A 17,130-nucleotide genomic window follows, 5' to 3' on the forward strand; every position below is an offset into this window, starting at 1 on the left:
ATACCATCTGTGTAGGGCCCACTGTAACTGGTCTCCGGGGGGTATGTAAAATGAACGAAATAAGATCCCTTCTCTCCCAGAATCTGTATGGTGTTTGTGGAGATAGTCCCACTTCAGTATTATTACTTGACATATGCATTTAACAAAGTTTGAAGTGCTTTTACGTATGTTATTCCAGGGGTAATATAATATTTAATTGCCTGAATGTTATATGTTAATAGCATGTGAGTGCACACAGACGTCAAGGAACTTCACAGAGGAAGAGAGATTTTAAATGAACCTTGATTAACTTGCACAGGCAGCAGTGGCAGGAAGTGAAGAGGGTCCCTCAGGAGGGGAGAAGTAGAGCAGTCAGAGACCTGGAGTGAGACATAGGGAGAGTGTGTGGGTCATCTGACACAGGGTGGAGGGTCAGTGTGGTGGATGATTTGTCCAGTGGGTGCTAGGACGGGATTCCTTGAGGCTTTTTGATTGAAGAAGTGACAGGACAGGAGGGGAACTTGGGCAGCTCAACCTGCCAGTGAGTGAGGATGCAGGGAGGGTGGGGTTGTGGGTGTGGAGACTGGCCAGGAAGACTACGTGGAAGGTGGAAGGACGCCCCCCAATAGAATAGGGGATGGGAAGTGGAGAGCTGTGTGGGTGAGGCAGGACTTGTGACAGGGTGGTGTCCATGGCGGAGAGGGCAGAAGGAGCCCGGGAGGGCTGTTATCTGACTCTGGGAGAATCGAGTGGTCCTGAATGGCAAACCATCCGTCAAGGGCGGATGGTAGGCGGGAGGCCAGTAGTATGTCGCTCATCATTTGCAGAAATAAAAACAGTGGAGGGACTAAACGTACTTTAAAGTTTACTGAGCTTTCTTAAGGTATAACTTACGTGTCGTAAGATTCATTTATTTGTCAGTGTACAGCTTAGTGTTCTCTAGCTGATTTTTGGAGGTGTGTAATCACCCCACAATCCAGTCTTAGGATATTTATATCACCCCATGCAGTTCCCTTGTGACATGTGTAAATGCATCGGTTTTCAAACTGTTCCTTAGAACCCTGCCCCCGCCAAGGAAGTGCTTTCAAGGTTCTGGGAACTTGCAAACTCTTTTTGCCGAGTAATGAAGACTGAAACTGTCAGATGAGCCTGTTGCTGTCTTTTACATGTTGTGGTTTCAGTTAAGATTTTATTTGAAAAACAATTCTGCCAAAGGTTTGAAAACCTCTGGTTTCATGCCTAGAATAGAGAACATATTTTTCTACTATATTTCTAGTATGTTTTTGGGTGAATTCAACCCAGTACTTCTATCATTGTATAAATTTGAACTGTTTCCCTCATGTATTTTACTATATCAGTCTTCAGGGTAATTTTTCTACATGCCCCAAACTTCTTTTTTTCTGATCTTTTCATTGGGAAGTTTTAATGAGGGAATAGATTTAAAAATATTGCTTCTGTAATTAAAACCAGAGTCTTTCCTCTGTGTCCTGCACTTTGAAAGTGTTTTCCTACTGGTATTTGTGAAAGGGTGTGACATTTCCATTTCTGAACTTTCAGGGTAAAGCTTTGAAGTTTTTCAACATCACTGGTCAAACAATGGAGAGTTTTGTGAAGTCACTGGATGGGGATGTCAAGGAGCTGGATTCTGATGAAAATCAGTTTGTTTTTGCTTTGGCTGGAATCGTAACAAGTGAGTAATTCTCTTCAAACGTAGTGACTTTCAGAAGTGAGTTCCAGAGCAGTGATCACAGTCGGGGTGTGTGTGCATAAACACCTCTCAGGAACATTTCAAATAGGCTCCTGCCCTGGAGAATCTGACTCGGTAAATTGGGGGTAGGGACCAGGTGTATGTTGTGGAACATCACTCCAGGTGATTCTGATAGGTATCAGTGAGTAGCAACGAGTAGTCTTAGGAGCACAGGGTGAGTTTGCACGTTCTGGTCAGTTCTCTACGTGGACAGGAGTCAAAACTGTAAGTTTTGCTACTTGTTGTTTGGAACCATCATCATTTACTAATGTCTAGCTAAAGTAAAAGCCTCAAGCAGAGCTTAAGTTAAACTCTTGCTGTTGTTCTGCTGTTGTAACTACAGAATTCCAAAACCCTAAATTGTCTCTTTAGTAAAATTTTCCCAAAGATTATAGTTAGATAGAATTCTGTGGCAAAACTGCTGTAAAGGATAAAGCCAGATGGCTATATAATTAACACTAATATCTTCAAATAGTAGGAGGTGGTATATACTAGGGAGTATTAAGGCTTTTTGTTCTAAGTCAATGAAATAGTTAAATATAGAGCTATGACTTACTTTCTTACATTGCTTTTTCACCTCTGCTGTATGCTATGCTGTTCTCTGTGGTTAATGAGAGGGGAAGTGTCACATTTCTTCATCTACTGAAATCCTCACGACGTAGATCTCATGTAGATGATTTCTTCATAATCCCTTAGAAATTGGTGCTATTCTTCTGGGGCGGACGTTGAGACCCGGACGGTGTTCAGCCAGTCCTGATTTAGCCCGGCACTTTATCCGCTGGAGGAGTGCAGAATGCACTTTCATCATAGCGCCTTCAGCTGGTGGAGGCTTGCACTGCTCCACCTTTCAATATTCCTTTAAGGTCTCTTTTTTAGCAGAAGGTATTTGCAGATTTGATGGTTAGATTTTCTGCTATTTGCAGGTGACCTCAAAGGTCTATGATGTATGTGACTTTTCATTCTGCTGAGTTGTGAGTTTGAGCTGCTTGAATTGCCAGCCTGTTGCCCAGCAGGCAAGCTCAACCTGGCTTTGTTTTTCCCTGCCTGGTTGTGGGCATGTCCACATTCCCCTTACGCGCTGGTGAATCGTACGGGATGATTACGTACTATGTTCGTGCTGCTCTGCAGAGGCGTTGGGGCCTTATGTGTGTCAGATACCAAGACTCTGTCCCACAGGGAGTAGGCAGTACAGCAGACGCCTTGGTTAGCCGTCAGATAGATCCTCTGCCTTCTAAAACAACGATTCTTCTTTTAAGTTTACCTACGGTAAACTCACCCATCACAGTTTTTTTCTCACCTCTTCGCAGTCCTGTGAGTTTTGACAGATGCATGCAGTCACGTCACCACCACAGTGAAGACCTGGAACAGTTCCACTACCTCCGCCTCATCTCCCCATCTGCCCTCCCCTTCCTTTTGTAGCCAGCCCCTCTGCCCGCCAGCAGCCCAGGCAGCCGCTCGCCTGGCAATTTGCTACACCTCTTAGCTGATGTTTCTGGCTGGCTTATCTGGCCTCCAGCGCCTGCCCCAGGTGAGCAAGTGCTTGCCTCACAGCTCTCCTTGCAGCACCTGCCTTTTCTTATTTTTCATATCAGTTGGTTGACCTTCAGCCTCAACTCTGATGTGTTCGAGATAAGTTGTGATTTTTTGAATTATCTAAACTGCCCCTTTTAAAGAATGGAGGTGTAGCTCTCTTCAGTTTACTGTACCCTAAGCAAAAACTGGATGTCAAGGATTTGTTTAAACATGGAAATTATGAAATTTCTTACTCATCCATAGTCACTGTTCTTAATAATAGATTAAAATAGTATAAAGTGTCTGGATTTTCAGGCCCAGCTAGTCCACTTCCCAGGATGTAAATTCTCTGGACTTTATTTTCCTTATCTGCGAAGTGGAATAGTAATACCTGCTCTGACTACCTTACACATTGTTGTGAATGTTACTGAGCTATGGTGAAGTGGTAACACATTGTAAACCAAGGTCCTGTTTCACATGGGGGGGCGATTGTTTCCAACAACTCTTTTGTAAAAAATTTATTTATTTATTTATTTATGGCTGCATTAGGTCTTTGTTGTTGGGTCTTCATTGCTGCGTGCAGGCTTTCTCTAGTTGCAGCGAGTGGGGTCCGCTCTTAGTTGTGGTGCGCGGGCTTCTCATTGTGGTGGCTTCTCTTGTTGCAGAGCTCGGGCTGTAGGCACACGGGCTTCAGTAGTTGTGGCACACAGGCTCAGTAGTTGTGGCTCGCGGGCTCTAGAGTGCAGGCTCAGTAGTTGTGGCGCACGGGCTTAGTTGCTCCACGGCATGTGGAATCTTCCCAGACCAGGGCTCGAACCCCTGTCCCCTGCGTTGGCAGGCGGATTCTTAGCCACTGTGCCACCAGGGAAGTCCCTCCAACAACTTTTATAAGTGGACAAATATAGAACTTAAAAGAAGATGGCAAATTATTATCACAGCCCTGTGAAGATTGACTTGCTTAGCTTGCAAGTGGAAAACTTATTTTTCGAACTACTTTTTGACTATTTGAAAGTCATAATTGCACTCGTTGCCTCTTAATTCTGGGTTTCTTCATTCAGACAATGTTAGGTAATGATTACAGAATCAAAATTACCTTTTTTTTTTTTTTTTTTCTTTTTTGCCACTCTGCGTGGCTTGCAGGATCTTAGTTCCCCGACCAGGATGGAACCCAGACCCTTGCAGTGAAAGCACCGAGTCCTAACCATGGGACCGCCAGGGAACTCCCCCAAATTACTTCTTGATTGTTGATAATTTATGGCAGGACTGGATCCAGCTTATCTTTTGTGGACGTAACAGTCCCACAGAGTTGACAGCAGAGCGCCCTGGGTCAGCAAGCAGCACTGCTCCTGGCTCCTCCACCTCAGGGGAGCAGTGCGGAGGGTGGGCGGGATTGAGGCCCAGTGTCCAGTTCTGCTTCTACCACCGGCCAGCCCTGTGTTCTTGACTCTGTGACCCTCAGCTTCATCTTCTGAGAAAAGAGTCTTAGACCCCAGATGATGACTAAGGTCTGCCCCAGCCCTGGACTTGTGCGGCTGCTTTGAGAAAAGGGGGCCGTGAGCCTTGCCTCCTGGATCAGGTGACAGGCTCTGAGCGGCAGTGGGTCTTTGGTGTGTGCAGTGTCATTGAGTTAATGTCCCTAGAGCAGAGCTTCTCAGCCTCGGCAGTAGAAGTCTCTGTTTTGGGGAGTGTTCTGTGCATTGTAGGAGTTCAGAAACATCCCTAGACTCTACCCGTTACAGGCCAGAAGCAACCCCTAGGTGTGACAACTGAGAATGTCTCCAGATGTTGCCAGTTGTGTCCTGGGGGCAAAATCATCCTCCCTTGCCACTTGGAGACCACTGCCCTAGAGCACCACCTTAACCCATCATGTACATAGACAGAAAGGTTTATGATGCTCCTGGATGTTAGAGGTAATTGTTGAGAGAGATTTTGAGATTGCTGCAGGCTGTTTTGGCTTCTCTGTCCCCTGGGCGTGCTTCTGACATGTTTGATTTAGTCTAGTCATATAACTGGTCTTGCCAATTCAGGGGAATTTGGTATCTGTCATCTACAATATCCAGTTAATCACAGAAATTCTCTTCATCGTCTTTCAGTGGTTTGTCTTGGATAATTTGGGTTACTGTGTAATCTTTCCTTAGATAATGCCCTTCCTTCAGTTGCCAGAGTATGGCCTAGATAATGAGCTGTTGTTTTGCGGAATTGGAGTGTTTCTTTGGAAGCTCATCTCCCTTCTTAGCAACCTCAGTGAGGAGATAAACACAGTCAGCCTTAGAGTTTTCCAGACTAATGGAATGTAAGAGGAGGTTATGTATGTGTTGGATCAGAAGGACCCCACAAAGAGCTCCACTGTATCCTTAAGATCTGGGATTAAGACTTGAGAGAAGCAGGATAGAACTTCAGTGAATCCCTGGGGACATAACTTTCAGGGTGAATTGTTGATTTTTCTAGGTGAAGGCAAGTAAATTGGCCAATTTTATAGAATGTGACACTAAAGAGACCTGAGCATTAATCTTTTCCTGTAAAGAAGTGGCTCCAGGCAGGACGGAGAAGAGGAATTGTTCACAGAATTTGGACAAATCCATATCCTCAACCATTAGAGTTTTTTTTAAGCAGGTAGCATTAAGCGATTGTGGGGCTGGTACAAGGAATTACTAGTCCTTTTTCTATTAAGCTGGTCATTGGTGGCCTATGGCCTTCCGTGGCTTTAGCTCTAGAGAAGATGAGGTAAAGGCGAGAAGAATCATCTGGAGTCTTTTGGCTTTTGCCCCAGTTGTTTAACTCTGTCCATAGAACCGGGATTCTGGGACTATTGTTAATTCTTTGGTTATTTCTTGAATCTTACATAGTATATGGGCAAATAATATTCAGATCGGCGCTAATTTGTGTATAGGAGAGTTTTCTGGGACTTCTAAAAATTATCCTTCTGTAGTGCCTTTTCTTTATCTGTTCCATTTACAAAATAAATATCCGTCCACTAAACTTTGCAGGGGCTGTGTCCCAGAGAAGGGAGGAGTGTCTTTCTGATAATGGTCCCAGAGTCACAGTTACGGGTTGGGAGAAGCAAAAGATGCCGGGAGTCTTTCTTTCCTGAGAGTGCAGTTGCGTGTTAAGGGAAAGAATGTGAGCAAATGGAAAGAACAGGAATTATGCTTGTAGATGAGCCGTAGGAAAGTTGGGGGTTCTGCTTGGAGCTGTTTCCTTCATGGTGGGTCAACAGGCGATAGCGTTTGGCTGGCAGTGGCACTCTGTCATCATAGGCCTTGCCCTTGATTTTTTCTGTGACTGGGCGTCCTAACGGTCAGAGCATGCTCACTCCATGGTGGAAACTTACCCAGCCTGGTGAGGCAGGTTTGGCAGGTGAAAGCGCGAGGAGGTTATAAGAGGTATGGGAACATTTCCCGGGAGTCATGTTGACACTGCAGACTGACAGCAGCAAACAGGGAAAGACAGTAGACTCACCCCTCTCAGCTGGCCCTCAGGTTACAGGGTGTTTCTCTCTAGCCTGACTTCTCACCACAGAAGCCAGGTCACGCAAGTGGGAGAGAAACTGGCTTCTGGGAGCCACTTCCCAGCGGGACTGGGCATTCCCTCCAGCTCTAAGGGGGTTTCCATACATAGTGTACAGAGGCAGTTTCCAGACTGAGGTTACCCACGGCCTTTGGCCCACTCCCCCACCCTGACAGCCAAATCATTGACTTGATAAGAAAGTACCACAGCAAATGCAAAGAAACAAAAAGCAAACAGTAAGTCAGTCACAGTATTCATAGAGGAAACTTTCTTATGTTTCTTTCAAAAAATGTGATGTAGTGTTAGTGCTTCAGAAGAGCAGTTTATGGAGAACAGGTCCAGGATGAGCAGTAGAGACTAAGCAATCCACTGAACATGACAGTCATATCCCCACTGTTATTATTACTATATTTACTTTTTAACAGCTTTATTGAGATAAAAATATACCATACACTTTGCCAACTTAAAGTATGTAATTCGATGGCTTTAGTACATTCATATAATGTGCATCCATCTCCACAGTCAATTTTTAAACATTTTCATCACCCAAGGAGAAGCTCTGCTAACCTCAGCCATCATTCCCCAATCCTGCCATTCTTCTAGCTTTAGGCAGCCAATCTACTTTTTGTCTCTATAGATTCGGCCTGTGCTGGACATTTCATATAATGGGACCATATAACATGGGGTCCTTTGTGACTGGCTTCTTTCATTTAGCATAGTGTTTTCAAGGTGTCCATGTCATAGCATGTACCAGTACTTCATTCCTTTCTGTGGCTGAATAATATTCCATTGTTTGGCTATACGACATTTATCCATTCATCAATCGATGGACATTTGGGTTGTTTCTGCTTTTTGGTTATTATAAATAATGATGCTGTGAAAATTTGTGTAAAAGTTTTTGTGTAGATATATGTTTTCATTTCTCTTGGATATACAGCTAGGAGTGGAATTGCTGGGTCATATGATATGGCTTTTAGCATTTGAGGAACTGTCAGACAATTTTTTGACAGTTGCTGCACCATTTTACATTCTCACCAGCAGTGCATGAGGTTTCTCCACATACTTGCCAACACTTTAAAGTTATTTTTTGGTTATAGCCATCCCTAGTGGGTATGAAGTAGTACTTTGTCATGGTTTTGATTTGCATATCCCTGATGGCTAATGATATTGAGCATCTTTTCATGTATTCATTGGCCATTTGTATATCTTCTTTGGAGAAATGTCTATTCAAGTCCTTTGCGCATTTCAAAATTAAGTCATTTGAGGGACTTCCCTGGTGGTGCAGTGGGCAAGACTCCCCGCTCCCAATGCAGGGGGCCTGGGTTCAATTCCTGGTCAGGGAACTAGATCCCACATGCATGCTGCAACTAAGAGTTCGCATGCCACAACTAAGGAGCCCGCGTGCTGCAACTAAGGAGCTGGTGAGCCACAACTAAGGAGCCCACGAGCTGCAAATAAGACCCAGTGCAACCAAATGAAAAGAAAAAAAATTGTCTGATACAGCCACTAGGGAGAACAGTATGGAGGTTCCTTAAAAAACTAAAAATAGAACTACCATACGACCCAGCAATCCCACTACTGGGCATATACCCTGAGAAAACCATAATTCAAAAAGAGTCATGTACCACAATGTTCACTGCGGCACTATTTACAATAGCCAGGACATGGAAGCAACCTAGGTATCCATCAACAGATGAATGGATAAAGAAGGTGTGGCACATATATACAGTGGAATATTACTCAGCCATAAAAAGAAACGAATTTGAGTTATTTGTAGTGAGGTGGATGGACCTAGAGTCTGTCATACAGAGTGAAGTAAGTCAGAAAGAGAAAGACAGATACCGTATGCTAACACATATATATGGAATCTAAAAAAAAAAAAAATGGTCATGAAGAACCTAGGGGCAAGACGGGAATAAAGACACAGATCTACTAGAGCATGGACTTGAGGACATGGGGCGGGGGAAGAGTAAGCCGTGACAAAGTGAGAGAGTGGCACGGACATATATACACTACCAAACATAAAATAGACAGCTAGTGGGAAGCAGCCGCATAGCACAGGGAGATCAGCTCAGTGCTCTGTGACCACCTAGAGGGATGAGATAGGGAGGGTGAGAGGGAGGGAGACGCAAGAGGGAGGAGATGTGGGGACATATGTATATGTATAACTGATTCACTTGGTTATACAGCAGAAACTAACACACCATTGTAAAGCAATTATACTACGATAAAGATGTTAAAAAAATTGTCATTTGTCTTTTTATTATTGAGTTATAAGAGTTCTTTGTATATTCTAGATACCAGTCCCTTATCAGGCATATGATTTGCAAAACTTTTCTCATTCTGTAGTTGTCTTTTCACTTTCTTGATAGTGTCTTTTGAAGCAAAAAAGTTTTAATTTTTGATGATATCCAGTGTGTTTTTTCTTTAGTTGCTTGTGTTTTTGTTGTCATATCTAAGAAACCATTGTCTAATTCAAGGACATGAAGATTTACTCCTGTGTTTTCTTCTAAGAGTTTTATAATTTTAGCTCATACATTTAGGTCTTTGATCTATTTTGAGTTAATTTTTATGTATGGTGTGAGGTAGGGGTCCAGTTTTTATTTCTTTGTATGTGAATATTCAGTTGTCCCAGCACCATTTGTTAAAAAGATTACTTTTTTATCCTTTCTCCATTCAATTGTCCTGATCCCCTTCTTGAAACTCAGTTGATCATAAATTTGAGTGTTTATTTCTGGTCTCTCAGTTCTACCATTGATCTGTATGACTGTCATTATGCCAGTACCTTATTATTATTTCTATTGTCGAAAATAAGACAGAATTGTTACAACCTAAAGCAAAACTATCAGACATAATCTGCCTCAACTCTTTGTATTTTTATCAGCATACATAATTCACACTAGTTTCATTCCTTAAATTATATAATTACTATGGTAGCTTCTAGAAATATTTATAAACTTTAAAGAAAAATGAACCTAGGGAAAAAAAAGTACATTTTAACAGAAAATTAAACCAGCAATCCTTTGTAGTCCTATGGTTGACTCATAAGCATCCCAGACAGACTGACAAATACTGGAGCTATCTGAGCAGGAATTTATTCACGTTTATTTTACTTCATAGTTTGCTTGGAATGCAGCATTGGCATTTGCTATTATAATACTGGATACATGATAGGGGACTTCATTTACCAGTATATTTGTTGTGTTTTGTTGGGTGTTGTTGCCTGCTCTGATACAGTGTACTTTTTTTCTTCAGTGATATATTAGTGATGTTCCTGTTATCTGTTGCTAGGTAACAAACTGCCCCCAAACTTTGTCTTTAAACAACAGTAGTCATTTATTTTGCTCCGGAACCTGCAACTTTCTCAGGGCTTGGCAGGGAGGATTTGCTGCTACTCTGCTGTCTGGGGCCTCAGCTGGGGTGACTCAAATTGCTGAGGGATGGAACAGCTGGGGGCTAGTGGGACATCTTCCTATCCTAGTGTAGTCCCAGGCTTCTCCAGCTGTGTGCTTTTTCTGTAGTCTGCATCACGGCAGCCTCAGGAGAGTCAGATTTCTTTCCTAGCGACCCAGGGCTCCTAGAGCATGTGGCGAGAGGCGGAGGTGGAAGCTGCCAGGCTCTTTCTATCTTGCCTTGAAAGTCATGCAGCAGCTGTGCTGCATTCTGCTGGTCACACTGGAGTCTTAGGGCAGGAACAACCCAAGGTCTGCAGACAAGAGCCGTGGTTTGCTGGGATGTCGTCTCTGGAAACTACTAAAGTATGTAGCTAGAATGTATGTTTCACTGGGGAGTTCCCGTATGTAGTCATAACATGAAGAATGTCTTCCCCAAAAAACTACCTTAAAATGACTTTGAGTTTATGATGCCAAATGCTTCATTCCCCCCAAGTATTTCTTTAGTAAAACTAGAGTGTTTCATGTGGTAGAAAATAGAGTCATCAGGTTCAAATTCATTGAACACAGAAGGTTACATTTGTATCAGTTAAGGGTCCTGTCTTCAGTAAAGTTATAGCTGTCATGAAATTATATACCAAATAGCACCAATGCAAGGAAAGAGGCAAAAAGTGCTGGAAGGACAAGCAGAAATGGGAAAAAAAATCTGTTAGGTTTAGGAAACTTTAATATATCTCTTTTGATCCTCCTCAGCTCAGATAAACAAAAATAAATAGGAATGTCCAGGATCTGATTTCATAAAGTTGTTCTGGTAGCATAGATGAAATTTTATATTCTGCCATTAGGTTACCGTTAATCAAAGCAGAACAAATCAGTGATAAAATTAATCTTCCATTCTCGATAGTTATTAGCAAACTAAAAATAGAAGAACACTTCCTTAAACTTGTAGAGGATCTCTGCTGGAGATTCACTTAACTGTGAATTACTGGAAGCATTTCCACTGAAGTCAGGAGAACGAGGATGCTGCTGCCCTTCTTGTCTCCACCCTGGCCGGCTCATTTAGGTTAGAAATTTTAGTCACTTTGAATCATGCTTTATTGTTAGACCTAGCTAAAGAAAAATCTTACCGACACATACATAAATATTCTGGATCACTGACGTGTCCTCAAGGGTATTCGGGAATGTGATGGAGACAGTGTTATCTGCAGTGGTGTCCATGGGAGTCCGTGTAGTGACTTGGTCTGGTCCCCATGCTGGTTCTGCGGGGCCTCAAGCATGAAGAAACGTGATACTTGCTGACCCACAGCAGGATGTACAATTTAGAAAAATTTCTTTTTGGAATCAGTTTTTGTATTCTCTCTTGACCTCGTGATCTCAGTTTGGTATTCTGGTTTAGAGTCATTAGGATTTCACTCCCAGGGTTGAAAGTGGATTTTAGTGTCCTTGGTCCCAGATAAATAATCAGCCCCTACCTTCTGTTTGGACCCTGACGGCCCATAGCTGTTTAATCCAGTATTCTGGAGCCTGGTGTCCACTTGCTGTGCTGTGGTCAGGCTGCAGACGTATTTAGACCCAGTGCTCTGTTCCACTACTGAGGCATTTGCTAATCACAGCGGACGTCACTCACCGTTTTAGTAACGGCTGTGGTTGTCAGTTACCCTATCTGGGCTGTCAGCTCTGTGGATAACCATTCTGTGTGTTCATTAAGTCTGCTAGGAGAAGGACAGCAACACATCCTCTATCTTGGACAGACTTTTGACGCTTTGTTTCATCTTTATGTTGCAGATGTAGCTGCCGTAGCAAGTGGTCGTGAATTCCTGGTTAACTCAAGTCGGGTGCTCTTGGACACCATACTGCAGCTTCTGGGAGACTTGAAGCCGGGACAGTGCACCAAACTCAGAGTGTACCGTGGATGATATTTAAAAGTTCATGTTTACTTACATAGGAGTTAGAATTTGCTGACTGGGTCCCCTTTTCAAGCAAATGCACTTAATTTGGCTATAGTTCTAAAATATAGAAGAAACAAATTTCCCAGAGAATTAAGGGATATATTCTCTATTCAGTACTATTTTAGGAAAATAATATAAACAAAGGAATGTTCCCACCTTAGGGCAATCACTGAGTCCCAAATGCTATCATGGGTGAACTTCAGGGTGAACTTAGAATAGGTATGGTTTTGACAGCACCCCACTTCCAAGAGCCAGAATCCGGACTTATTTTCCACTGGTGCTTAACAAATTACCACAAACTTATTGGCTGAAACAACACCTACTTCAAGGTCTGTAGGTCAGAGGTCTGAGTGGGCTTGGTTGGGTTACCTACAGGGTCTCAAGTGGCCCAAATCAAGGGTTGTCCAGGCAGGGCTCCTTTCCAGAGGCTCTGCACAAGAATCTCTTCCACGTACATCCAGGTTGCTGGAAGAATCCAATTCCCTGTGTTGATAGGACTCTGGTCCCTGTTTCCTTGCTGGCTGTCAGGCGGGGCCACGTTTAGCTTCCAGGGCTGACTGAATTCCTTATCACGTAACCTCACCCCATCTTCAAGTCACAACAGCTTGCTGAACCTTTCTTACACTTCAGAACCTCTTGGATTTCCTCCTCTTTTGCCCGCCAGAGAAAACTCACTGTCTTTTTTTGGGTTTTTTTTTGCGGTACGCGGGCCTCTCACTGTTGTGGCCTCTCCCGTTGCGGAGCCCAGGCTCCGGACGCGCAGGCTCAGCGGCCATGGCTCACGGGCCCAGCCGCTCTGCGGCATGTGGGATCCTCCCGGACCGGGGCACGAACCCGCGTCCCCTGCATCGGCAGGCGGACTCTCAACCACTGCGCCACCAGGGAAGCCCAGCTCAGTTTGTGATGGGGTCACGGGTTTATATTTGGCATAACTGGATAAACTCCCTTTTGATTAACTCAGAGTCAGCTGATTGGTAACCTTAATTGTATCTGCAGAGCCTCACTGCCTTGACCAGGCAACTTAATGTGACCAGGGTGTTATATGTCGGTCTCGGGGATTAGGGCAGGAAACGTTGACCCATTTTAGGATTCTGCTACCACACCATTTATTTCAAGTGTTTGCTTTTACTTCTTGAGCACTTCATTAAATAGCTTCTCTAAGTCTTTTAAGATACTTCTCACATCTGTGTCATCTTGGCCTTGGAATCGCTTGGTTGTCTTGTCCCACGTGAGTTGGGATTTTTCCTGTTTCTTTGTAGGCTGAGTAATTTTTGGATTGTATTGTGGACATTTGAATATTATGTTTTGAGACCCTGGGTCTTGCTTAAATCTTATGGGAGGTGTTGATGTTTTGTTTCAGCAGTGGTCAGCCTGGTTGGGTTCAGGTCACAAGTTCTGACCTGCCTTCTCTGTTTGTGGCTTCCATGTCAGTTCCATTTTTTTTTTTTTTTTGGCCATGTTGCACAGCTTTTGGGATCTCAGTTCCCTGACCAGGGATTGAACCCTGGCCACGGCAGTGAACGTGCTGAATCCTAACCACTAGGCCACCAGGGAACTCCTTTCAGTTCCATTTTTAAGAAGCTTTTGCAGTGCTGTTGCTGTGAGGCTGATCCCTCACCATCATCTCCTGATGCTCTGCCCCTCATGTATGTCCCTGTTTGGGACCTGGATGATAGTTGATATTTTAGTTTTCAGAGTCTTAGATATGCTGTTTATGATCGGATCCACACATGCATAACTTGGGGTGAGGCCAGGAGTCTGTAGATGACCTTGTGGGGTCACATTCCTGAGCCTTTTTTTTTTTTTTTTTTTTTTTGCGGTACGCAGGCCTCTCACTGTTGTGGCCTCTCCCGTTGCGAGCACAGGCTCCGGACGCGCAGGCTCAGCGGCCATGGCTCACGGGCCCAGCCGCTCCGCGGCATGTGGGATCTTCCCGGACTGGGGCACGAACCCACGTCCCCTGCATCAGCAGGCGGACTCTCAACCACTGCGCCACCAGGGAAGCCCAATGCTGAGGTTTTATATGCCCTGAGGTCACATGTTTCTGCAGCTAGGCCCAGTCCAGGGCAAGAAGCAGGAGTTCAGAGGATCACATTTCCTTTCCACAGAGTTTGAGTTACCCGAGGACTCCCACTGCCAGCACGGTCACTGATGCGAGATCCCGCTGCTACTCCTCGAGCCTGAGCAGAGGGCTTCTCCTGGTGCTCTCCCTGTGTGGTTCGTGCCACCCTGGGTTTGGGGGCTGAGTGGTAAACTCTTGGTTTGGTGGTTCTTAAAATTCTGGTCTTCTTCCCAATCCACCTGCAGAGACATTTACTTGCTTACTTGACAGTCTTCCATCTGACCCCCAAGCACAGCCATGAGCGGGCTGTCAGCCTCAGACCCCTCTTGGGATCCCTGTGCAAAGCGGCCTGAGGCAGGTCTTGCCGCTCCGTTCTCTGTGGCCGCCTTCTGATATGCACACTGTATACCCACTTTCTCCATCGCTGCTAACGTCCAGCCTGAGTCCTCCAGAACTAGGACTCTTCCTGTACTGCAAGCAAACCTCCTGTTCCGTTTGGCCTCTCCACACCTTGACTGTAGTTTGCCTTTTTCTTGGGGGTTTTGCTTTCCTCGCCACCTTCATGGTCAAAGGCTGCCCATTTTCAGCAGCTTGGGTGCCTCAGACCCAGAGATGGGGATTTTTACAAATAATTATTTAGAGCAGTTGTAGCTTCACAACAAAACTGAGAGGAAAATGCAAAGATTTCCCATATACCCCTGTCCCCCCCGCCCCCCATGCGTAGCCTTCCCTGTTATCACCATCACTCACCAGAATGGTGCATTTTCTACCGAGGGTGAACCTACTTTGGCATGTCAGTCACCCAAAGACCATAGTTTACCTAAGAGTTTACTCTGGGTGTTGTCCATTCAATGGATTTGGACAGATACATTATGACACACATTCATTATTACAACAGCATACAGAGGGCCCTGGGTTTATCATCACGTGGGTTTCCAGCCTCTGAGGTGGAGAGCCCATCGTGGTCCTTAGACACATGCTCTCTTGCTCAGCTCCCTCCTCCCATCACTCCCCGAACCTCGCTGAGACTCCTGCTGCTTACTGCTTCTCTTTCCTCCACGGCCTCCCCTCCGTCCAGCTAACCTGGACCCTCATCATCATCTCCTGATGCTCGGACCTTGGACCAGCCATCCACCTTCTCCCTTCCTACCTGTGGTGATGCTTGAGGAGAAGGTTTCAAATGCACGGTCATGCCGTTTCACCCTCACCTGGTCCTGAGTCCCCCTGGAACCCTCCTCTGCATCCTTATCGGTGCCACTTCCATCTCCACCGTGGCCGGGTCAGGCTCAGACTCTCTCTGTGACGCCGACCCCTGCGCTGCTCTTCGGCCCTCTGTGGGGCAGGGGCACTTATCCCAGCAGGTGGCTCTCCTTCCTGCTCCCCAGGGAGAGCTGAGGGCTGTGGGCCTGAGCTTTCTCGCCTGTCTGCCTCACTTGTTTATACCCTCTCACCCTCACTTTCTTCTCTCATGTGGCCTTTTGGGGTTTCCACCTCTGGCTTTGATTAGCTGTGCTTTTTATTAGTTGCCTTCTGGGACTTTGCTCAATTAGCTGTCGTCTCTTGCTTAGGCATTTCCAAGTTCTCCCTTCCACTGGCTCCTTTTCAGCTGACTTTCTCCCAGCTGTGCTGTGATCACCTTCAGCGGCGCCCTAGGGTCCATATCAGAGTATTTCCAGCTCTGCTAGGATTTGGGTGGCTTTGGATTTTCCACGACATGACACATTTTCCCAGAATGAAGGGCTGGCTTATGTTGCCCTGTTCCTTTTGCTTCCCTTGAAGTCCCCATGGGCCCTTGGGGTTAGTGGCCCTTTATAACAGACTTGATTCTACCGAGGGGCCCCAGGGCCACCTCTTTGGTGACAAGTGGGACATTGTTGTGACTTGGCCTCTGTGAGTTCTTTCAGGGTTACGTCTTCTCAGGCCATTTAATTTCTCGATAGCTCCAGTTTACCTGCCTTTTTTTTTGGAAGACCCTTTTTAAACTCTCCAAATCTAGAAACTTCCAACATCTGGTGGTGAGACACCAGCTGGCCCTGAGGGCCTCTCAAGGTGCTTTTTGCTGCCAGCAGGAGGGCTGGGTTGCTGCTTGCTGTGGTGGTGTATCTTTTAAGCCTTGGCTTCCATATCTTTAAGGGGATGACCTTCTTGCTACACCAACCAGGTCTGTGTTCTCTGTTGATAATTTTTAACATTCATATCAGCCTCTCAGGTGTCTGCTCCATATGGCCACTTGATAGGACTGTGGGCAACCCCAGGCCAGCCCTAGACCAGGCTCCGTCTGCCAAGGCTAGGGAAGTCAGTGCTGCCTGGCAGGGCCTCTTGTCCACCTCTTCTCTGTGCATTTCTTCTTACTTAGCCAGCACTCGGGGTGTGAAGTGTCCGGAGATTCCCCATCCTCACCAGCATCGGTCCTTTTCCTTCCACCTCCAACCACGGGGCATCAGCCTGGCGCACAGAGCGTCTGGTACCGGCAGTTTCTGTGCGTGTCTGGGGTTGTACCCTGACCTTGGGATTCTGAGGGCCACCGGGTGTTGTGCTGGCCTTGAGCCTGGTACGATGGACCCTCAGAAACTCCTGGTTTTGGCTTGTTTCCCCACTGCTGTCGTGTGACACTGGTGTTGCCGTTCTCCTTGACACTCAGTAAGAGCTGGACAAACACAATTTTTGTTTCTCATCGGAGATCTGGATTTCAGGAGTTAGGATTACTTCCAGCCTTTTAAGTTCTCCCTGGTTTCTTTTGCACTTAACTTTCTCATTAACTTTGTCTCATTGCCCATCCTTCATTATGATTTTACCAGTCCTTATTGACACAGGCCTGGGACAGGTAACCCACTTCTGCATACTTACTCCAGGGAAAGTTCTACCCATAAACCCCAGGACACGTGTGCAGAAATGTCATAGCAGCTGTGTTTGTTATAGCACACACTAGGAACTGACCTAAACCTCTGTCAGCTGGAGAATAGAGAAATAAATTGTGATCAG

The 17,130-nt window shown here is 45.3% G+C and overlaps 1 protein-coding gene across 3 annotated transcripts in view; it reads left to right on the forward strand.

Annotated features, from left to right (window-relative positions):
• Positions 1–17,130, forward strand: part of HSF2BP (heat shock transcription factor 2 binding protein) — an 83,626-nt gene that overhangs the window by 23,885 nt on the left and 42,611 nt on the right. For all 3 annotated transcript variants that reach the window (XM_022596806.2, XM_022596808.3, XM_022596809.3), the window contains 2 exons: positions 1,537–1,669; positions 11,923–12,040. In XM_022596806.2, coding sequence (XP_022452514.2) covers positions 1,537–1,669; positions 11,923–12,040 — 251 coding nt within the window. The remainder of the gene's footprint in view (positions 1–1,536; positions 1,670–11,922; positions 12,041–17,130) is intronic.

This window comes from Delphinapterus leucas, chromosome 4, assembly GCF_059928025.1.
Source record: "Delphinapterus leucas isolate spDelLeu-1000000601 "Yukka" chromosome 4, BTC_Dleu_Yukka2, whole genome shotgun sequence".
Taxonomy (NCBI): Eukaryota; Metazoa; Chordata; class Mammalia; order Artiodactyla; family Monodontidae; genus Delphinapterus; species Delphinapterus leucas.